Consider the following 22,238-nt stretch of genomic DNA (forward strand, 5'->3'; position numbering starts at 1 on the left):
GACTGGGAAATAAATATTCACAAAAGGACAGCGCCAAATAACCTTTGTCTTCCTGTCAGAAATGATGTGAAAAAAACCTAAAGAAAACAGACCCCCTTGCAGGGGCCTGTTTCTGTTGGCTTCAAGAGCTCTACATCCCACATCGGCTCCGAAGAGACAGGCCGGAGCCTGAGCCAAGTGAAAAAGAGTTGATTCATGTGATAAACGGCACCTCTGAGATACATTACCCACATTTTTTATTGCTAGCTCGCACGCTAATACAGCATATACTCACTCTCAAGGGAACCAGGCATATTAAACTGGAAACAAAATAGCACAAGTAGAGCCTCGTGCTTTGTAGCCCAGTAAATACTCTCTCAATATTGTTTTTGAGCACATCCTACTCTGTTCTATTTTGTACATATACAATCCAAATATGTGGCTAGTGAAATATTACGTTACATAACATTTATTTATAAAGCTCCGTAAGATTCTGCAGCGCTGTTACAGTCAGTAGAACAATTTAGAAACACATACAATAACAAACTGGTGCAAAGGAGAAGAGTTGGGGGGGGTGAGACAATAGGAGAGGACGGCTTGGATGGGGACGAGTTGACCCGGTTCCAATGATGTGTTGAAGCTGTTGATTGATCAGATGGCTTGGTTATGATGATGGGTGGTAGTAATGGGAAGGAATGTTGTACGCTTCCCTGAACAGGTGGGTTTTCAGAGAGGTTTTGAAAGTTGTGTATGAGGCAGAAAGTCTGATGGAACGGGGAAGGGAATTCCACAGGAGGGGTGCGGCGTGGGTGAAATACTGAATACAGGAGTGGGAAGAGGTAACAACAGTAGAAGATTGTGAGAGGAGCGAAGGGGGCGGGTAGGGTATATTTGGATAGGAGGATAGAGATGTAAGGGGTGCAGAGTTGTTGAGGGCTCTTTAGGCCATGGTCAGATGTTTACATTTGATTCTGAAGGGTATGAGGAGCCAATGAAGTGATTGTCATAGTGGAGCAGCGGATGAGGAACGGCGGCGGAGAAAAATGTATCTAGTTGCAGTGTTGAGGATGGATTGAAGCGGTGAAAGGCGGGAGAGGGGGAGACCGGTTAGTAGAGAGTTACAATTATCCAAGGGGGATATCACAAGGGAGTGGATTAGTGACTTGTGTGGAGGCGGCAGGATTTGGTGAGGGACTGTATGGGTGGGATGAACGAAAGAGCAGAGTCAAGGGTGACACCAAGGCAGCGAACCTGGACTGTTGGTTGGATAGTGGAGTTGTCAATGGTAATAGAGAAAAAGTGGACAGAGCAGATGGAGGGATTACCAGTCTTAGAGATGTTGAGCTTTACGGACACCATCCATGATACAATTCCTGATAGACAGTCGGCGAGGTGAGTTAGAAGAGAGGGGGAAAGGTCAGGAGCAGAAATACAGAGTAGGGTGTCATCTGCATATAGGTGGTACTGGAAACCAAAGGAAGAAATAAGTTGCCTGAGGGAAGAAGTGTAGATGTGGAATAGCAGAGGCCCAAGAACTGAGCCTTGAAGAACACCAATAGCTGTAGGGGAGAGGCGCAAGTTCCGGTGGATGAGACACTAAAAGTACTGTTAGAAAGGTAGGATTTAATCCATGAAAGAGCCGTGTCACGGGTGCAATGAGCATGGAGGGTTTGAAGGAGGAGGGGTGGTCGACTGTGTCAAAGGCTGCTGAGAGGTCCAAGAAAATAACCAGTGAGAATTGGCCTTTTGTTTTAGCTGCGAGGAGGTCATTAGAGAGTGCAGTCTTTGTTGAATTCTGTGGACGGAAACCGGACAGTAGAGGGTCAAGTAGAGAGTTTGAAGAGAGGCTCTTTGTTAGTTGATTGTAAGTTAATCGTTCCAGCTGTTTGGAAGGTAGTGGGAGAAGTGAAACTGGATGTTAGTTTGATGGGGATGTGGGATCAAGGGAAGGTTTCTTTAGGATTGGGGAGATGATGGCATGTTTGAATGAGGATGGGAATACACCAGAGGAAAAGGAGAGATTAAAAATGTGGGTTAGGGTTGGGGTAAGGACACTAGAGGTGGGAGGACAGCATGAGGGCAAATATGGCAACAGAAGGCTGTTTGGGGTACTGGCAAGCCTTTTGGGGTCAGAATCGCACATACAAGCTGTTTGGGGCAAAGATGGAGGAGACAAGCTGTTCTGGGACAAAGATGGCACAAACAAGCTGTTTTGGGAGAAAAAAATTTCAAGAACTGTGTTGTGGCAAAGGTGGCATCCTATGACACTGCCATGTTTAAAGCCTCACTGAGTTCTTCAGTTTGATCCATTCTACTCATTCTACTGCCAATGTTTGTCTATGGAGATGGTATCTGCCCCCTCCCCCTACTTACCAATGCTTCCCCAGACTCGTTACTCGTACTTCAGACTCCCTGGTGTCTAGTGGGGGCAGTCGGTGGACGTCTGCGCAAGGCTTGTAGACAACCTCTGCTGCCCAGTAGTTCCGCCGGGGCTTCTATGACGGAGCAGACAATCTCCGCTGCTGCCAGCTTCTATGGTAATGTCACGCCCACGCTCCGTCATAGAAGCCCCCCGAGGAAGTGCCGGCAGCAGGTTACCAGAGAGGAGGATCCAGGTCCCCTGCAGCGCTACGGGGGATCTGGATCTTAGTCTTCTAGTCAGACCTCTATTTTATAGTCTCCAGCAAAGATTAATCTTGACAACAATTGACGTGCCAGGCAGTCTTCACTTGAACAGTGTTGCTGCAATGCCTTGACGTTGAGGGATTCAGCACCACAAGAAAATTAAGCATCTCAGGAGTGATCATATTCATCCTATTAATTAACGGAATGTCTTTTTAATATGGCGGTAACCTGCCATCGGAAAGAGCGATTAGGAAGCGATCAATGATTGCTGGAACCTTAAATGCACTTTTCAGCGACAGGGCACCATCATACTTCAAAGACATACAGTCATTCAATATGGCACTGCTTCCATAGCTCAAGGGGTGTTGCTACAACAGCAACATCCGATCAGGAAGATCCATGATGTTTCATGGCTTATTTATTGCCATTGATGACTGCATATTTATAATTAAATTATGCAATTGCTATTGAAATTATATATATATATATATATATATATATATATATAATCCAGGAAGTAATCTGCCACTATGGAATCAAGAATTTTTTTTCACTGCTGTGGCATAATTGCCCCAAGTAGGGTTTTTGCCTTCTTTTGGTTTCAACTGTGTGAAAGGTTGAGCTTGATGGACTGAAGTCTTTTTTCAACCTACTATATTATACTACCATGGCCCCCCAGCTATCCTGATTTGAGCAGTCCCGATTTTGGGACTTTGTCCCACTTTGCCAGGCTGATCAGCAGCCTGCAGGGCTGGTTGGGAAGATCACAATCCCCCTCTATCCGGCCCAGCATTAGGGAGCATGGCATCCGTGCTCCCAAATCACTACACGCCAGCAAATGATGCTGAGTGCCAGGATATGACATCATCCCCGCGCTCTGCATCATTAGCCGGCGCATAGTGATGAGGGAGCACTAAAGCGGAGATCTGAAATGACAGACCTTGCATTCCCACAACAGGATGGAGGATAAGAGATGGGAAGAAAGAGGTGTGTGTGAATTGGCAGGTGTGTGTAAGAGCAGTGTAGGTATTTCTAAGTTGGTGTGTGTATGTGCATATGTCTGTGTGTATGGGCAGTCATGTGACAGGGCAGTTTATGTGTATATGTTTGTTTATGGGCAGGTGTGTTTAAAGGCAGCGTGTGGGGGCAGTTGTATGTAAGGGCAGAGTATGTGTATATGTGTGTGTACGGGCAGTCATGTGTCAGGGCAGTGTATGTTTATGTTTATGGGCAGGTGTCTCTGAAGGCAGTGTGCGTGGGCAGGTGTGTTTAAGGGTCCTGGGAGGAAGACCAACATTAGAATTTTTTTTACAGAGACAACGTTTATTCTTCACTGGTGTCAGAAAAAAACCTTTTAAATAAAATGATGCAATGTGTGTCTATCATCTATCTATTAATCATCACATGGTTAAGACAAACGTTGGTTCCATAGAAAGCAGTAGGAGCGCGAAATGTCAAAGCCTCTGACAGAGTTTTAGCTTTTCTAGACCCGGTTATGCTTTTTTATTCGCTTTTTTTACGCTGGTTTCTAACTTTCCATTGGAACTCAACTTCTTCAGTAACGTGGGTTTGTTGCCTACAAAGCACTTCCGGGTACGCCCCTTGAGAACATTGGTCAGTGCCAGGGATTGGCCAGTATTAGGGGCGTGTCTTTGATGCGAAGGGTAACACGCTAGATGTTGCCTGGCAGGTAGATTGACAGCTGGAAGGGGACCGGCGTCCAGAGGTGTGCAGGGAGCCGTCAGTATGCCTTATCTACTCATCAGCACCCAGACCCGCATGGTGAGTGCAGGATCTCTGTGTGTTACGCGTTCTCCTATCGATGCAACGAAGAATGTGCTTCCCATGTTTACATTTAAAACATTAGATATTAGACGTCATATGTAATCTATAGGCGTTCAGGGGAGGGTGTGGGATATCCCCAGCCGGGATTTTATGTGTGAGGGTCGCGCAAAGGATACATTATGTTTGAATGATTTGTGTGCACGTCTGTTATATTGTTTAATATGCTGTTTACTTCACCTGTATATAGTTTATTATACGTTCTATCGTTTTGGTGATCCGTATAATAGGCATACATTATTAACAATACAAGCTCTGTCTATCTACCGATCTGTCGATCTATCAAGTAAGGAACAGATTTCAAAGAGACATCTGTGTGTTCATGAGCTCTCATCTTTATAATTTACGTCAGTAATTTGTTTTGAGACAGTGGGAATGGGATCACATAAATATTAGCAAAGAACACATGTTCTTTATTGTTATAAGTAGTAGCAGATTTATATTTTGTTTGTTCTGTTTGTACACAGAACCTATGGCAAAATTGCTAAATATTTTGATATTTTGTGCTGTTTTGTAAAAAATAAATATTGCCATATTAGCCCAGGGAAAATTGAGTCTGTAGACTATCAAGCAAAGTACCTGTACTGGTTATCGTTTTGGAATTATTGAATTATTATTATCATTATTATTGTTTTATTGTTTTTGAAAGACTGAGATTCCATGTTGTGGATGAGATTCATTGTTCCCGCATGTGTTCTACTGTATTTGCACAATGATGGATATCAAAGATGTGTGTAGTTTATCTACACAGCTAGTACTGTAAAAGGGGTATTGTCTCCTATAGACATGGAGTGCCCTGGGTTTTGAGGGCCACCTCACTGAAAACATTTAGGGAGCTCATCTGCAATGCAAATGAAAAAAAGTCCAATTTGACATCAACTAAAAAAAATATAATATTTGACAAAATAATTTAAGAAACAGATAATTTATAGGAACAACTGCTCTTTAAAATTATATTAGATCTGTATAGCACTGTAGATAACATTAATACATGTTGAACATACTGGTACAGAAAGAGAAGCGGGCCCTGCTCTTCGAATAGACTATCTAAAGTGGTTGAGGAAGAAGTGAAGCAGAAGATGACTGCTTGTAGTGAGTGCGATGTAGGTAGCTCTTTTGGTCTGGCAGGTGGACATAGCAGATGGCTTCTTTAGAATGCTGGTTAAGGGTATTAGGAGGGAAGGTTGGATGCTTCTCTCAATAGGTGGGTTTTTAGTGAGCTTTTAAAACGTAGGTGTAGGTGAAATCCTGAATACACAAGTGGGAAGAGGTGATAACGGTAGAAAGGAGATGCAAGTCATGGGAGGAATGAAGAGGGCAATTACGAGAGTTTATGGAAATGAGAGTAGAGATATAGTAGAGTTTTTTACATTTTAATAAATGTCACTATTTTATGTGGAATTAATGAAAGGCTTGCCTTAGACTAGGAACATATGAATAGCTGGACTTGTATATACGCATATATACTTGATATGTTTATACTCGTATATACGCATAAATACTTGATATGCAGGTCATGGTCAGGAGTTTGAAATTTGTTCTGGACAGTATAGCGATTATGAGAGTATATAGAAATGAGAGTAGAGATATAGTAGAGTGTAAAGTTGTTGAGGAACCTGCAGTTCATGGTCAGGAGTTCTAATTTTATTCTGGACGGTATAGATAGCAGATGGAGTGACTGGCACAGTGGGGCACAGGTGAAGACCAGTTGGCAGCAAAGTTCAGGAGGGATTGGAGTTGTGAAAGGTGGGAGAGAGGGAGACCAGTTAGTAGGGTGTCATTTATGTCCAATGAGTTGCGTTTCATTTTAAATGAATAGCAATGGGGTTTTTTGTCTCTCAATAAGTTAAAATGTTATCTTGGAAACATATCAAGTATATACAAGTCCAGCTATTCATATGTACCTAGTCTAAGGCAAGCCTTTCATTAATTCCACATAAAATAGTGACATTTATTAAAATGTAAAACATTTCCAAAAATCTCCCCTTCGTACTTTTATCATATAAATGTTGTGATACATTAAAGATGAAGCAAATGTAGGTGATAGTTCACAATATATCAGGAAGGAGACACAGTATAAGGGGTCATATTTCATATTGGTACAAAATATGAATATCCACATGTGCATTACCCTTATTACATTACTGAATGCAGTAGAGGAATGTAATGTGTGGTGCACATGTTCGTTTGTTATGTCCTCCCTATGATGATTTCCAAGTTGTTGGCCCGTTGGATTTGGTTATTACATCCTTCTGGATCACTTTGAAACGTGTGTACTTTGACAATTCCTAAATCCATGCACAGCTGTGTCCTCCCAGAACCAATCACATGATTATTGCAGTGATGTTGTACCTACCATTTCATTAGCATACTTGGGAACTCTCCGGGTTTGACCCGGAGATTGCCAGGTGAGCGCTGCTTCTCCGGTTCTCCGGGTCAAGACCCGAATCCTCCGGGTCGTGGGAGCCGGGGTCTTGACACGCCCTGCTCTCTGCCCATTTTTCCTTAAAACGGGGGTGTTTCCCGATGCCGTCAGCGGGAACTCCCACCAACGTCAGTGAGGCTGCTCACCGACGTCAGTGTGCAGTCCTGGCTGCGTTCCGCAAGGGAAGCCTCTGGGTAGCCGGAGCCCAGAAGTTCCCAGGAATGTTCATTAGTGGTCGCATTTTGACATAGGGAAGCACAATCTGCATGCTGCTGGCAGTAATGATTCCAGAGCCTGATCTTGGGAGGGGCATAGTTGCCTACTGTCTCGTTTTTACTGGGCAGTCCCTGGATTTGGGAGCTTGTCCTGGTACTGTGTCCTGGGACATAACAGCAACAATGATTGTCTCCCTACCTTCTTTGCCGACCGCTTCCACATCCCTGTCTCCTTTCCTGCAGCTCCGCTTTTTCTCTTGCCTCTTCTTTTTCTTCTGTCTTTTGTCTTCCTTCTTCTGTTTTCTTTCGTCATCTGCTTCTCCCCGGTATCAGCTGTGTGAAACAGGCTTCCCTACGCACTTCCGCAAACCAAGCTGGGACGGGGGAGTACTGTAGAAGCAGGGGCATACCTAAAGTATTTGGCACCTGGGGCGGATCCTGTATGTGGCACCCCCACCCACATACACACATTTTAAAACTGCATAGATTCTATCATAATATACTGGCACAGACATTGATGGTGGTACAGCATAACTGTTATCATTATATACTGAAGCAAACATCGACGAGATACAGGATAGCTGCTATCATTATATACTGAGGCAAACATTGACGGTACAGCATAACACCTATCACTACACACCAAAATTGGACAAAAATGTAAATAACAGCAATAGCAATCCTATCATGCCAAGGCGGGGTGCCGCTTGAAACGCGTCAGATTTGGGGTTTCCTATGCACTTAGGTGTGAATTATGCTTTTTAATCATTTAGTAAATTAAATAAAGCTGGAAGTTTTTTTCAAGTGCTGGATCAATCTTTTTGGTTTTTTTTATACCCAGATTCCAGCATGTACTAGCTGACTTAGCATGAAAGGAGAGTGATTGCTAACAGCCAGTACATGCTGGAACCTGGGAATCTGGGCATGGTAGAAGTGAGATTACAGGCTCCCTATGCCATGCTATTCCCCCCACACACTTACACATCCATGCTATCACACACACACATTACGCAAAAGTAATATTATGGTGCAGAGTGGCATTTAGGGAGGTATAAGGCATTTCAGGAGGCAGAGTGGCGTATAGAGGGTTAAAAAGGCATTTGTGGAGGCAGAGTGGCATTAAGGGGGTTAAAAGGCATTTCACAGAGCACTCTGAGCACTCTGCCTCCAGAAATGCCTTATGCCCCCCCATTTAACACTCCCTCCCTCTCCCTCCTCCAAACTTACCGGTGCTTCTGAGTCCCTGGTGCTTAGTCCGGCCAGCGTGTAGAGCTCTACTCCGCTTGAGCGGAAGTTGTCTATGTGAATCGCTTAGAGCTCTACGCGCTGCCTGGACTAAGCACCAGGGACTCAGAAGCACCGGTAAGTTGGGGGGGCATAACACAGGAGGAAGATCCAGGTCCCCTGCATCGCTGCGGGGGATCTGGATCTTAGTCTCATAGTCAGACCTATTTGAGGTCTGATTCTAAGACGACCCCGATTTTAAGACGAGTGGTATTTTTCAGAGCATTTGCTCTGGAAAAAACCTCGTCTTATAATCGGGCAAATACGGTAAATAAAAGATAATAATATACTTTAATAATACTGTATATTAACTCTTAAACAATTAATCTTGACAACAGTATGCCTTCATCATGCTATTAATCATTTCGCTTGGAAATTCTCTTCTGAGCCCTACAGACATTTTTTTTTCATAGATTATTGAAGAAAACTATACTTCTAGCACTGTCCATTTTAATATAGAATGTTTCCATATGAACACCATATTTTAGCCTATTACAGCAATGTAAAATATTTTTATTTCTATTCACTCACTTTATGTATTTGAATGTCTCTATCTAATGACCTACTGTAGTTTAAACATGGATTTGTTTTGCACAGGAGATTGGACCTACAATGGTGGGGGATGAATTTTCTGATCCACAGTTGATGCAACAACTGGGAGCCACAAGAAGGATATTGCCAGGAAATAATTTGTAAGTTTTTTTGTAATGTGTTGTGGTTAGGGATATTCCAATACAATACTGCAGAGTCACAAGTACTAACATAACAATTTCAGGATCACCAGCCAGTAAAATGTTGTCATACATATTAAGGAGTGTTGAGTAAGTATGTATGAATGGTAAGACTACACTTTGAATATGCAGTGCATTTGTACTTGTTCCTAAATAAAGACATTATGAAACTTGAAGGCCTCAAAATTAATAAGGGAATTGGAAAACGTTAGTTATGAACAGCGCCAGACTGGGGATGATTAATCGGCCCTGGCACTTTAAAGCCTGCAGGCACTAAATGACATGACAGCAGTCGCTGGCTATATGCGTGGCCGCACATTATACTCTTGTACAGAATAATCTTGCCCTAAGGTTAAGAATGCAGTGTTTTTATAGGTAGGAACTAGGGATGCACCAATATAGTGGTGGCCAAAATATATCGGCCGAAAAGGGCATTATCGACAAAATAAAATAATCCTCCCCGAGGGCCAGGCAGCTTACCTGCACGTTGATCGTGCAGGGCCCCTGCAGAAGTCTGCAAGTGAGAGATCTGTAGTTCAGGTAAGGGGGTGTGGGAGGGTGTATGAGCAAGTATGCCTGATTAATAACAATATTAAAATATATTAATATATATATATAATTGTTAACAGCAATCACACTACTATCATGCAAGGTCAGCCAGTACATGCTTGAATCTGAGTATGCCTGGGCATGATAGGAGTGTGATTGCTGTTAACAATTATATATTAATATTGTTATTGCATTTTTTGTCCAATTTTGGTGCGTTACTTACTTTTAATGTAAGTGTGGTTAATTTTTTATTTATTTTTTTTAAACGTGGGGTGGTCATTTTTTTCGGTTCCGGACAAGCGAATCCTGAATTTTCGGTTTCGGTCCAGAATTTTCATTTCGGTGCATCCCTAGTGGCAACCCTACGTGGCTGCAATGTAAGGCCACCAGTTGGATATTGAATATGCCTGGCTGCAACCTGTGTGTGTATTTATGTATGTGTGTATACATACATGTGTACTCTACTTGAATTATATGGTTTTACATATACAGGACATAATGACAATCTTATTTCACACATGGCTTCTCCATTTTGGCTTTATTTTTGTTGACTAAATTGTGTAATATGTCATGTGTGGTTGTTCACCTAAAGTTTTATTTAGCTATTTGTTAGTTGTGGTAGAATGCATTAGAGGCCGTGGTAAATGCATTAACCCAGGCAAATCATGCAAAAACAGCCTTGGTCACGAGGGGTACAAAAACAGCCTGGACCTTAAGGGGTTAAACACTAATTTAAGTTCTGTATTTTTCCTCAAAACATGAATTTGGCATGACAGCACGGTAGAATAGACAAAGATGTCCCTGGAAGCATACATAATCGAGATTAACTTTTGTTGTTTGTTACGGCAGTACAGAATATTTTGTTAAGGAACCTCCACGTGTGGCTTTGGACAGACTGGAAAAAATAGGATACCGTGTTGTGAGCATGACAGGCGTGGGACAGACTCTCGTATGGTGTCTTCATAAGGAATAAATGCATCAGAGTGACGCAAATCAGATCTGTGGCTAATCGTATTGCAACTATTGTGTCATTGCAAATAACCGTCAAAACATCGCTGCCAAGAAAATGAAATACATCGATACACATGCAATCGAATATCATATGAACGTATTTCTATATTTCTGTATCTGGATAATGTCGCCAATTGCTAGCATCATTGTTGTTTACATTGAAATGTTTAGTTGTGCGTGATCCTTGGTCTTTAAGACAGTGTTATTGCCAATATTATTTTTATAACACCAACAATGTACACAGCATATCTTATAATACATATATTCAAGGGGAATGACAAGACTAGAATAGACAGACCACGACAAAACGATACGTTAGGTAAAGAGGAGCCTGCTTGCAAGCTTATGGGAAAATCATGAAGTAAGAAGGAAGTTGAGAGGTAATGTGGGGGTTCTATTATGGTAGATAAAAGGGGGAGAGTGGAAGTGAGTTCCAAAGGTATGGGACCGCAAGAGTGCATTATTTTAGATGGGAAAAGGATAAGTGAGGAGGAAAGCCTTAGCTTAGAATGTAAAGATCGAATAGTGGAGCAGAAATGTATGGGGTAGTATTATGGAGGTTTTTATATGTTAGTACAGGGATTTTAAATGTAATTCTTAAAGTAATACGGAGCCAATGGAGGGCTTCATAGAGTAGGAAAGCAGAAGAAGAGTGTCATGTAAGGAAAATAAGTGTAGCATATATTCATGTATGTATATGAATATATGGTAGGCTAGCTTATGTGCCTATAGTGAAAGATCTCTCTCTCTCTCTCTCTCTCTCTATCCAGCAGTCGATTCACTATTGTTACATTTTATTGGAGTAATACTTCTCACTGCCAGATGCCCCCCTTTAGTCCAATAAATGTGCATGAATTAATATTACTATTGTATGAACTTATTTAGTGCAAGCTCATTCTGCTAGCTGTAACTCTACTGCATGGCTTTACTGAATGTGCAAAGTTAGACAGGGTTCATTTCTTTATAACCTCAAAACCACATTGCTTTAATTCACAGGCGGTATATTGTAAGGTGGTCTATACAATACTATTGGGTTTTTTCCATGTGTGTAACTTTGCATATAATAATTCTGTAAACAATATACATTTTTTCCACTAATATATCATTAAAATGTTTTCTGCTCTTTGTCAGTTTTTATGTAAGAACTGTCATCTTGATGCTTCATCATGTGTTTTCTACAGAAAATGGGTGTTCATTATCCGTTACATTATACAAATTGACAATTTGGGGTGTTTCATTCATAATGACAGGTAACCATTGACCTTCACTTGTGCCTAAGGGTTTTCAAAGTATAGGCTTGAAATCCATGCCACCATATTTTGGCACATGTGGACATTTTAAAAAAAATAATCTACTTGTCCCTCATGACAATCTATTTGTCTTGATACAAAAATTAATTTTAATCAAAACTGTATTTTCAAGAAGGTTCTATGTATTAAATAAAATATTTAAATAAGGCATATGTATTACCAGCTAAATAATGTTATATTAATAACTCCATGTCAGGACTCCTCATACAGAGCCTATCATCTTGGGGACTTCACTTCATGAGTTTCTCCTCACATCCACAAAAATGCGGAAGATCTGCTGCCTGGACTTTCTCCCCCAAACAGTGCTGCGTGAGGACATCTCGCCGGAGATGAAATGATGGAGAGGAGAAGCCGGGAAGAGGCTTCAGTGGCGACCTGACACTAATTGGGGGATATCAGTAGGGCTGCAACTAACAATTATTTTCAGAATCGATTAACTGGGTGTTGAAAACAAACAGCAGAATAAAAAACTAAAATTTAACATTAACATCTGTCATTGTACTCTGTGCACACAATGCAGTGCCATGTCACAATGGCATTTCTCTAATCGCCTTCTTATTTTACTATAACATATTAATAAAAGCTACATGTTAAGGGTACAAGAACCCTAACACAATATTTCTCAAACTAGGTTTTAATACCTAAAAAAGTTACTAAGTAAATATTAACTGTAAATATTACTTAAATGTAAACAATTTTTTCATATTTTAAAAAAAAAATGCATTTCCTGTTTTTATTTCCTTTTATTTGCCAACCTGCCCCCCAGATTTACCACGTACCCCCCTAGAGATTCCATATACCCACCTTAGATTTGCCACATGCCCCCACAGACTTGCCCCCCCCCCATGCTCCCGACTCCCTGGTGTCTAGTGGGGGCAGCCAATGAACGCCTGCGCTCTGTCATAGAAGCCCCGCCGGAAGTGCCTGGCACTAGCGGAGGTTGTCATCGCACATGCGTTCGCTTGCTGCAAGAGAGAAGGGGCCAAGGATCCCTGCAACAGTGCGGGGGATCTGGATCCTAGCCCTGCTACTTGCCTGCAGCAGAGCTATATGGGGGGGGGGGGAAACACCTGTCCAGCGTCTGGAACTGCATGTCTAGGTCTCTGTGAATTACATGGGGAGGGAAGGGTTGGCGCTCCATGGTCAATATTTTTGAGTAGCCGGAGGCTGGATGTTCCTACGTATGTAAACAGTCCCTTCTTTTTTCTACATAATATCTCCAAACATAAAGGAATTGATTTTAGGTGGAAGGAAGCTGAACGAAAAACTGGTAAAGGTGTCAATTTGTTCTGTATAGTGAAAATAAGAGAAACATTTTAAAACTTAAAAAAATCATGGTGTAGCAATTTGCTTACGTAAATGAAGCTTTTTTTTAATATTTGCAGTGGGAGATTACCCTCTAAAAGTTTCTTAGTAATAACTTTCTTAGTTATTTTCCAATGTGAAATGTGAAAACGTATTTCCAGAGCACTCATGACACCACTTATGACATCATCCTTCTGCATTTCCATTTCAGATGGAACTGAACATACACAGTAGGTTATTTTATGAGGGCAGGCAGTATAACCAGCATCTCATAATTCCCAAAACTTTTCTAATGTAAAAAAAAAAGTGTCTAGATTTTTTTTTTAGACACTTTGTAATGATTATCAATAAAAAGGTGCAATAAAGGCGGCTTTGTTTTCTACATTCATGACATTTTACAAATATCTAAAAAGCGAAATGAAATGTCTAGTGCTGTCAGGCTTTGGAACATTGATATTGTTGGAGATCGCCATCTAGTGGTAATACCAGCTTTTTCAGTCTCAGCTTTAATTTACAAAAATTGTAAAGAAAACACACAAAGAACACATTTTTATATTAACTTGTTGTTTAGGTGCTGAGAAGGTAAAGACTGAAAATAGCACCGGGTTGTGGTTGAAGAATTATTGGATTACTGTTCTCTCTACAATCTGTCTGCCTGTCTACCTACCTGCCTGCCTGCTTGCATGGAGCGTATGATTGCCCCACTAGACAACTAAGCCCTTCCTAAGGGCACTCCAAAAGTGTAACACTTTTTGACAAACATGACAATTAGTATAGTAACAAACCAGGTACACAAATGTCTTCCAACACACTTGTCACAGACACGTTGCTTACCCCCATGGTTTGCAAAGTTACACATGCAAGTTCTGCACTCCAGGGTAAGATACTTAATAAAGCAATATACCCAAGTGTTACCAAAACCAAACTTAAGTGGTCAGTCCTGTCATGTACAACTTCCTGTAGTGACCAGTTTTCAAAAAATTAAAATGAAAGGAAGAAAAAAACAAAAAAAAACCCTAGTTCACAAACCTAAAAGTTATAATGTGCAGGAATTATTCAAAATTGTGGAACGGTGCAGAATGTTCCTCGAATTACATTAGAAGTTTTTCATAGTCCAACAAGAGTCCACAGGACTTATTTATTGCTTACAACTTACATCAAAAGTTTATCTACCATGGATAATATATAAGAGCCACTTTGTCGCCCTCCCTTCCATGCTCTGGTGTATTAGGCAGTTTTCTCATTGCCGCAGCGGCTAGCCTAGAATTCATTAAATATACAGGAAGGTAAGCGCACCCTAAAAAGTATACAGATTTAGATTCAAATGCTACTTAAAAGCATCTGAGGCATAGATACCGGGGATTCCATCACACTTCATGGCCATGTTTTAGCCAACCACTGGGCATATGCTCTGTTGCTTTCTTGTATGCACATGGTGCTCATTCCAGCAGCAACCCAGAATCTGAATTTATCTGCTTTTTAGGATGTCCTTCCCTTTTTGGTATTTTTCTGCATATTTGCAGGTTCTGACCAAACCTTAGTGTTCAGTGCCCCACGTGCCACACAGGTGCCTCATTAATGGTGCCACAGAGGGATTAAAGGACAGTCTCAGTGGGTTAAAGGGCAGCACAGTCCCCCTGATTCAGCTCCTTGGTAACCAAAATCACCCAGGACTCGCTGAAATTGGGGTACGTTGACATAGCGATGAGTTAAGCAATATACGACCATAATGTGTGACAGAAACCCCAATATTTAAATATATGCTGGGTGTGCGTTCCTTTCTTGCTTCCTTGGACTAGAATTTATTGCACATAAGGCTGCACTGATTCCTGAAAATGGCATCGCTGCCCCTTTGTGCTGGCTGAGCATGGCACTTAAATGGTTAAAAGAAAGCTGCGTGCTATGTTTGTGGGTCACCCGGCGTGAAGGCAAACATTGGATGAAAGAACAGTCATCTACACAACAAAACTAACTGCTATTGACCACTAAACCGGATGATGTCTGTACATTAAATTGTTACAACCTCTTATAGATGCAAAGCTTTCATGGAACCGGAAACAACATTTATTTGTATTATTTACTTATTTTTATTATTATGAACAAGGTTTTGCAATGGTTTCCCCCTTCACTCCTGTTGACGGTACAGACTTCCCCCTGCTACACTGTTTATCTCCTGCACAGCGTTTCCGGATACGCCCCCCTGACGATATTGATTAGTTCGCCGGGGATTGGCCAGAATCAGGGGGCGTGTATTTGATGCCGAAGGTCAGTAATGTAGATGGTGCCTGGCATGTAGATTGACAGCTGGAAGGGGACCGGTGTCCAGAGGTGTGCAGGGAGCCGTCAGTATGCCTTATCTACTCATCAGCACCCAGATCCGCATGGTGAGTGCGTTTGTTAATATAATCATCGTGTTTAAAACAATAACGCGCATGCATTGTGTCGTTTTTGTCATGCTTTAAAACATACATTGTCTGTAATTCATTAGTGGGAAGTTCAGCAGAATTCAGCAACATATCTTGAGCTAAGGGTAGGATCTCAAGGTGATCACTAGAACGTTAATGCAAGAAAACACAATTATTTAGCTTTTATATGAAGCTGTTATTAGTATATTCGTGTAGTGGCAGTGTGTTACATGTAGTGTCTTTTACACTTTCATCACCAAAGTCACCAAATGTAGTGAATAGTCTTTTTATATGCTTTGATTTGGAAGTTTGTCTTTTTTTTTTAACAAAAGTACGTGTACTTGTTTAATATTTTGGAATTATAGATTGAGATTTAAGATTCTAGATGGTTTTCTTTTATTGCACGCGTTATATGTGCCTTGTGATGAGGCTCCCGTTTAGGTTTCATCTGTAGCACACATCATCATCTCAAATTCCAGATCTGCAGTGTATAGGTGACCAAGACAGCCTAGTCTCTAGTGAAGAATGTTATAAAATTGTAAATAAACAGTATTTCAGATGACATCATTCATACAATTTATAGGGCGCTACAGAAAATGAATGGAAACTAATTAGTGTAAACGTGAGTGGCATTTCATTTTTGTAAAGGCTTTGATTTGATCAGGTTTGATCCTTATGACACCTGCTGCTGATACATTTTGGATTTATTGATCACCAGGTGTATCATAACGCTGGTGTATCATAACGTTGGTGTATCATAACGCTGGTGTATCATAACGCTGGTTAAAAAAGGCATTTCTAGTCCAATCTGTGAGGGATATCACGTAGACCTTTTGTACAATTACAGCTGAATCTTCTTTTGGTGAGATTTACAATTATAGCCGTGATATACAGAATGACATTACAGTGCAAATGCAGCTGGCTGCACATACCTTCTACATGCGTCTCCTGGGATATGACATCATAGCCCAGAGAAAGTTTTACAGAAGAGACCTGTCTCGCGAAGGAGGGAAGCATTTATCTGATGTCATGAAGGGTTAGACGTCTGCAACTGCACAGCCCTCCACTTCTCTTTATTATATATAATACCACCATGACTCCCATGGAGGGTGTAACTCTCACAGTATCTCCACCAGGCTATGTATCTATTTGCTTTTTTTGTTTAAATGTCTCCATCAGCCCCCATTCCTATTGGTTATCATTTTACACAGTTTGTTCAAACTGATTAGGCGCCATACTCCAAGTACTCGACACGCATTGGCTACATATATCGGCCGGAAATTCAATTTCCGTGTTTGTTTTACTTCATAATCATTGTTATGACTGGGAAAGCTCCAATCCACACCTTCCAGCAAATAAGTTGAGGTTACATTTAAGTTCCTTCTAAATGTAGTGTAATGATTGAAACAGGCCTAGATTTTTGACAATATGTTTCAATATATAATTGTACAAATAAAACCCCCCAACAATTATTGTAGCTTATTTTCAGCACTTTAGAGATACACCTAGGGTGACACCATTTCCAAAATGGCATTCGTGGACACTTACCGTACTTCCTTTCTTATTTTCACACGTGTATTGCCATAGACTGTGGTACAGCTTGTATCCCAAGATTATATAGTGGTCCCGATACATGGTGGTACAGCATGACTTCTGTCATTATATAGCGAGCCAGACATAGACATGGTACAGCATGACTCCTATCATCATAAAGCAAGCCAGACACAGATGGTGGTGCAGCATAACTCCCATCAAAATCATTTTATTTGCATTTTGTTTACTTTTCACTGACTCACTCTTACACACACACTGTTCATGCTGTTGATCCACAAGCCTCATAAATGTTTAGTCGTTGTACAGCATTAGCAAAGAGCAAACGTGATGTTTATCATGATTTCTATTTATTTGTTTACAAGATTGTATGTCTGTAAAAGTTATGTTTGCCACTTTGTTATGCTCTGTCTTTTTAGTCATTAATTTGCTTTTTTGTGTTCATATCCACCTGTCATGAAAGCCCACTATTAGGTATACATACTGCACAAGCCACATTTGTTACATGCAACGTTTTTATTTAGCATTTTACATTATTATTATGGCAAGTAGGGGCACATTCATGAAATTGTGGTGGATTTTGAGGTACACACACAGCTGAGAGTTACAGCTTTAAGCCTATTGCTAAAGAAATGTTCATTTTTATTCAGTCCCTTTATGTTTGTTTCTATCATATAACATAATGACAGTATAGCATAAACATGGATTTCTTTTGCACAGGAGATTGGACCTACAATGGTGGGAGATGAATTCTCTGATCCACAGTTGATGGAACAACTAGGAGCCACAAGAAGGAAGGTGTTGGGGAATAATTTGTAAGTTTCATTGGCCCAAATACAATGCTGGAGGGACACAAGTACTAACATAACAATTTCAGGAAGACACATCACGGCTGCTCAGAAATACCCAATGTTAATATTGTTAACATGTTAATATCCTTACAGGAACAGTACAGAACCCTGTTAAGAATCACATTGCCTAGGAACAATACAACAATCATAAACAGATTTTCAGAAATAAATGTTAACCCCTTAAGGACAATGGGCGGTCCTTAAACCCATTGAAAACAATGCATTTTGAGCCCGTACATCACTAAGGGGTTAATGTATACGCGGTAATAAACCTTACATGCCAATAAGTCACACCGTTCTCATGTTTTGTTCTGTGACAGTCCCTAACCCTAACTCACTTTGTTTTCAGTGGCAGCTCAACTTTCATTTATTAACACAGGAAGGCTGCTAAATATGTTCATAAAGTGTATTTAAAAAAAAATTAGGACTACACTCTAAAAATATGAATATGACATGACAGCACTTCAAGCTAGCAAAAGATGTACCTGGAGACATAATCAGCATTAACTCTTTGTTTCTTTCTTCTCCCCTTTGTTATCCTAGTGCTGAGTATTTTGTTAATGAGCCTCCACGTGTGACTTTGGACAAGCTGGAAACATTAGGATACCGTGTTGTAAGCATGACAGGAGTGGGACAGACTCTTGTATGGTGTCTCCATAAGGAATAGCTACACCAGACTCACAAGGATCAGATCAATGGCTACTTATACGACTGCAATTAACCCATAAAATATCTCTATCATCAAAATAAAATACAGAGGTGCATCTGCAGGCAAATCTCATCAGACCAGATCTCTATATGATAATGTCTTCTATTGCTAATATTAGTGAGAATGTTTTATGGACGTCTCACATTCAAATATGTCATTGTGTGATGTTACTTGATTTTACGGACAATGTTATCACTAGCATGTATCTGAATATGGCGGATTGCGGTTGATCTTCATGCCATAGCAGTTGGTGGGAGCTTGGCCGTTCGTGTGGGGTATTGCATGCTCACTTTTTACCCTGTCACATATAGGTGAATTATACTGGCTCTGCATCCAATAACCTGGATGAACTGGAAGCAGACCATGTGCAATGGGTAGCCAGATGTTACTGAAGCTTGAGAGAATTGGATTTGATCACGTGTTACATTCAATTTTCCACCCTTTGTTAACACACAATCATACAGAGCAACAACCACGGGTGGCATTTAATAAATATAAATTTTAAAAAAAAAGCAAAAAACAATGTCAGCATAACGATGTATTACTAAAGTATCAGTAAAAAAAAAAACCTTACTTACTGTACAATTGTTTTAGCTGAAATGCTGGATTTGTCGCTTGCATAGTGGTAACGGAGTTTTGAAATGCATATAGTGCTCTATATTGCACTTGTTACATGTTTTATCTTCATGGAACCATTTAAGAAAAAGCATTCCCGGGGTTTGTTTTGGATTTTTTTTTAAATTTAATATAACCTTGTGTGGTGCAGTGGATTTCATGTTGGCTAGTTCAAAGAGGCTTGTGAAGTGACCCATGGGCTAATGACTCTTTAATGTGACTACTTGGGGGCACCACGAGCTGGTTTGTTTATTTTTTTGCATCTACCTCCAACTCAGACATTACATCATACAAAAAAAATGAAAGTACCTCAAACCTCTCAGCATATATCTGGACTGATGGATACATTGCCACTACGTCACCCTTCCAGAAAAGACTGCTATTTATTCTTTTCACAACAGCGGTTTAGTCATACAATTTGACAGTCTGGTAGAGTCTGTGGACCTTGAAGAACATCTCCAGCCAGAGACCAAATTCTCTTCTTGTATTGCTTTGGATTTAATACACCGTAGGAAGGGTGGGCGCAGCTGCGGGGGGTACACAGCCGCCCGATCAGCAGCTGCAGCCCGCAGGACTAGTTGGGAGATCACGGATCTCCCTCTAGTCTGCTCAACGTTGGGGAGCGCGAGGTCTGTCACTGCTTTACTGCTCCCTCATCACTACGCGCCGGCAAATAATACCGAGCGCGGGGATATGACGTCATCCCTGCGCTCTGCAGCAATAGCCGACGCGTAGTGATGAGTGAGCGGTAAAGCGAGGTCTGAAGTGACAGGCCTCACGCTCCTACCATAGGATACAGGAAGAAGGATTGAGGAAGAAGAAGGAGAAGGAGGTAAGAGATGGGGAGAAAGGGTTGTTATGGCAGTGTGTATGTATGTATGTATGTATGTATGTACAGGTGTGTATAAGAGCAGTATAAATGTTTGTAAGCTGTATGTTTATGGGTAGGTGTGTGTAAAGCAGTGTGTGTGTGTGTGTGTGTGTGTGTGTGTGTGTGTGTGTGTGTGTGTGTGTGTGTGTAAGGGATGTGTAAAGGCAGTGTATGTGTATAAGTGTGTCTAAGGGTAGCAGATGTGTGTAAAGGCAGTGTGTATGGACAAGCGTGTGTAAGGGCAGTGAATCCAATGATACTCAGTATTATGTGGACAAATGGCTGAGAATCATAGGAATTGTAATTCACAGCTAGCATCTGTAGCTTTACTGTTGACTGCACTTCCTATGATGCTCAGCCAGCACCATGGAAGCAGTATGTCTGGTTGAGCCTCATGTGAACTGTAGTTAACAGCAGATGATGTGACGGGTGTTAGTTGTGAATTTAAACTCCCACAATGCCAAGTCATAGTTGACACCTGACTGGCTGAGCATCATGGGAGTTGTAATTCACAGCTAAAATGTACTGTTAACTGCACTTGCCATGATGCTCAGCCAGCATCATGGAAGTAGTATGTCAGGCTGAGCCTCATGAGAATTCAATGTGTTGGTTATTTTTAATATGCATGACTGTGATGACAAAAATGAAGTGTGTTTTAAGTGGTGATGCCAGCATGACATTGTAAAGTGCGATTGCTTGTATTGGGGAGTTCTGCGAGAGCGATAAAAAAAAAAAAAAAAAAGAAAGTGTCCCTCTTTCACATTTTGAAATGTTGGAAGGTATGAGGAGCGGTTGGGGAGATCACGGACCTCCCTAACCAGCCTAACATTAAGGAAACCATCTAAATGCATGGGCACTCTGGGCAGTTTCCCAGGGGCCCAACGTTCTAGGGGCTCCGTAGTGAAGCACATTGCTGCGAGCAATGAGGTGTCCGATGAGCAGAGCTGGTTGGGGAGCTCACAATCCTCCTCTAAGCTGCCTAATCACTACACGCCGACAAATGATGCAGAGTGCGGCACACCAGCACTCTGCATCAATAGCTGGCGCATTGTGATGAGGGAGCACTTAAGCAGAGGCCTGGAGTGACAGACCTCACGCTCTTATGACAACATGGAAGAAAGAAGATTATGTATGATGCAGGATGATGGAAGATGAGAAAGGGTTGTAAGGGCTGTGTATACGTGTATATAGATAGATAGTGAGAAGGGTGTAGATAGGAAGAAAAGGGGGGCATAGTGAGAAAATGAAGGCGAGGTAGCTAGAGAGAAATGGGGTAGTAAGAATACTGAAAAAGAGTGAGAATGTGTGAATGACAGAGAATAAATTGTGTGAATGAAATGTAATCTAGGGGATTTATCTATACATTTAATGCTAAGTTTTTATGTGAATTCCAATGTCTTATTCAATTGATCAATACCTGCAAACCTGTTTCCTTGTGTTTATTTGATCTATACCCTCAGTGCTGAGTTTACATGTGATTTCCAGTTGATCTATACCTGCAATGCTAGGTTTGTGTGTTCTGTTAATCAATACTTGCAATGCCATTTGCATTATTATTTTATACCTGCAAATACAGGATTTGTATATCTGATTCTGTTTATTTGATCTAAACCTTAAATGCAGAGTTCACGTATGAATTTCAGTTGATCTATACATGCAAAGCTGGGTTTGTGTGGTCATGTGTTGATCTATACCTGCTATGCTATGTTTTCATACGTTTATCTATGCCTGCAATTATAGGGTTTGTATGTCTTATCCAGTTGATCTATACATGCAGAGAGGCATGGCTTAGTGAATAAGTGGACAAATGGATTCTGGGGATGATTACAGGGGAGAGGACTCTCAATGGCAAATATTTTTTATGGTGTGGTAGTGGAGGGAATTATTGCATGCTAGGGAGTGTGGTGTTTCAATATAAAATTGTCAGCAGGGGCTACCACTAGTATATATTGTCAGCAGG

The 22,238-nt window shown here is 41.1% G+C and overlaps 2 protein-coding genes across 2 annotated transcripts; both read left to right on the forward strand.

Annotated features, from left to right (window-relative positions):
• Positions 1–4,254: 4,254 nt before the first annotated feature.
• Positions 4,255–10,669, forward strand: LOC128504474 (GTP cyclohydrolase 1 feedback regulatory protein-like). The gene is made up of 3 exons (XM_053474524.1): positions 4,255–4,386; positions 8,968–9,062; positions 10,500–10,669. Exons 1-3 carry the CDS (start codon positions 4,351–4,353, stop codon positions 10,621–10,623), a joined length of 255 nt encoding a protein of 84 aa, XP_053330499.1. The 5' UTR covers positions 4,255–4,350; the 3' UTR covers positions 10,624–10,669.
• Positions 10,670–15,496: 4,827 nt separating this feature from the next.
• Positions 15,497–18,874, forward strand: LOC128504473 (GTP cyclohydrolase 1 feedback regulatory protein). The gene is made up of 3 exons (XM_053474523.1): positions 15,497–15,660; positions 17,953–18,047; positions 18,627–18,874. Exons 1-3 carry the CDS (start codon positions 15,625–15,627, stop codon positions 18,748–18,750), a joined length of 255 nt encoding a protein of 84 aa, XP_053330498.1. The 5' UTR covers positions 15,497–15,624; the 3' UTR covers positions 18,751–18,874.
• Positions 18,875–22,238: the final 3,364 nt, after the last annotated feature.

The sequence above is a fragment of the Spea bombifrons genome, chromosome 9 (assembly GCF_027358695.1).
Source record: "Spea bombifrons isolate aSpeBom1 chromosome 9, aSpeBom1.2.pri, whole genome shotgun sequence".
Taxonomy (NCBI): domain Eukaryota; kingdom Metazoa; phylum Chordata; class Amphibia; order Anura; family Pelobatidae; genus Spea; species Spea bombifrons.

Coding starts and splice junctions, on each gene's coding strand:
- LOC128504474 (XM_053474524.1), top strand. CDS start 4,351: ATGCCTTATCTACTCATCAGCACCCAGACCCGCATG. Junction 4,387..8,967: donor TCAGCACCCAGACCCGCATG/GTGAGTGCAGGA, acceptor TGTTTTGCACAG/GAGATTGGACCTACAATGGT. Junction 9,063..10,499: donor ATATTGCCAGGAAATAATTT/GTAAGTTTTTTT, acceptor TTGTTACGGCAG/TACAGAATATTTTGTTAAGG.
- LOC128504473 (XM_053474523.1), top strand. CDS start 15,625: ATGCCTTATCTACTCATCAGCACCCAGATCCGCATG. Junction 15,661..17,952: donor TCAGCACCCAGATCCGCATG/GTGAGTGCGTTT, acceptor TCTTTTGCACAG/GAGATTGGACCTACAATGGT. Junction 18,048..18,626: donor AAGGTGTTGGGGAATAATTT/GTAAGTTTCATT, acceptor TTGTTATCCTAG/TGCTGAGTATTTTGTTAATG.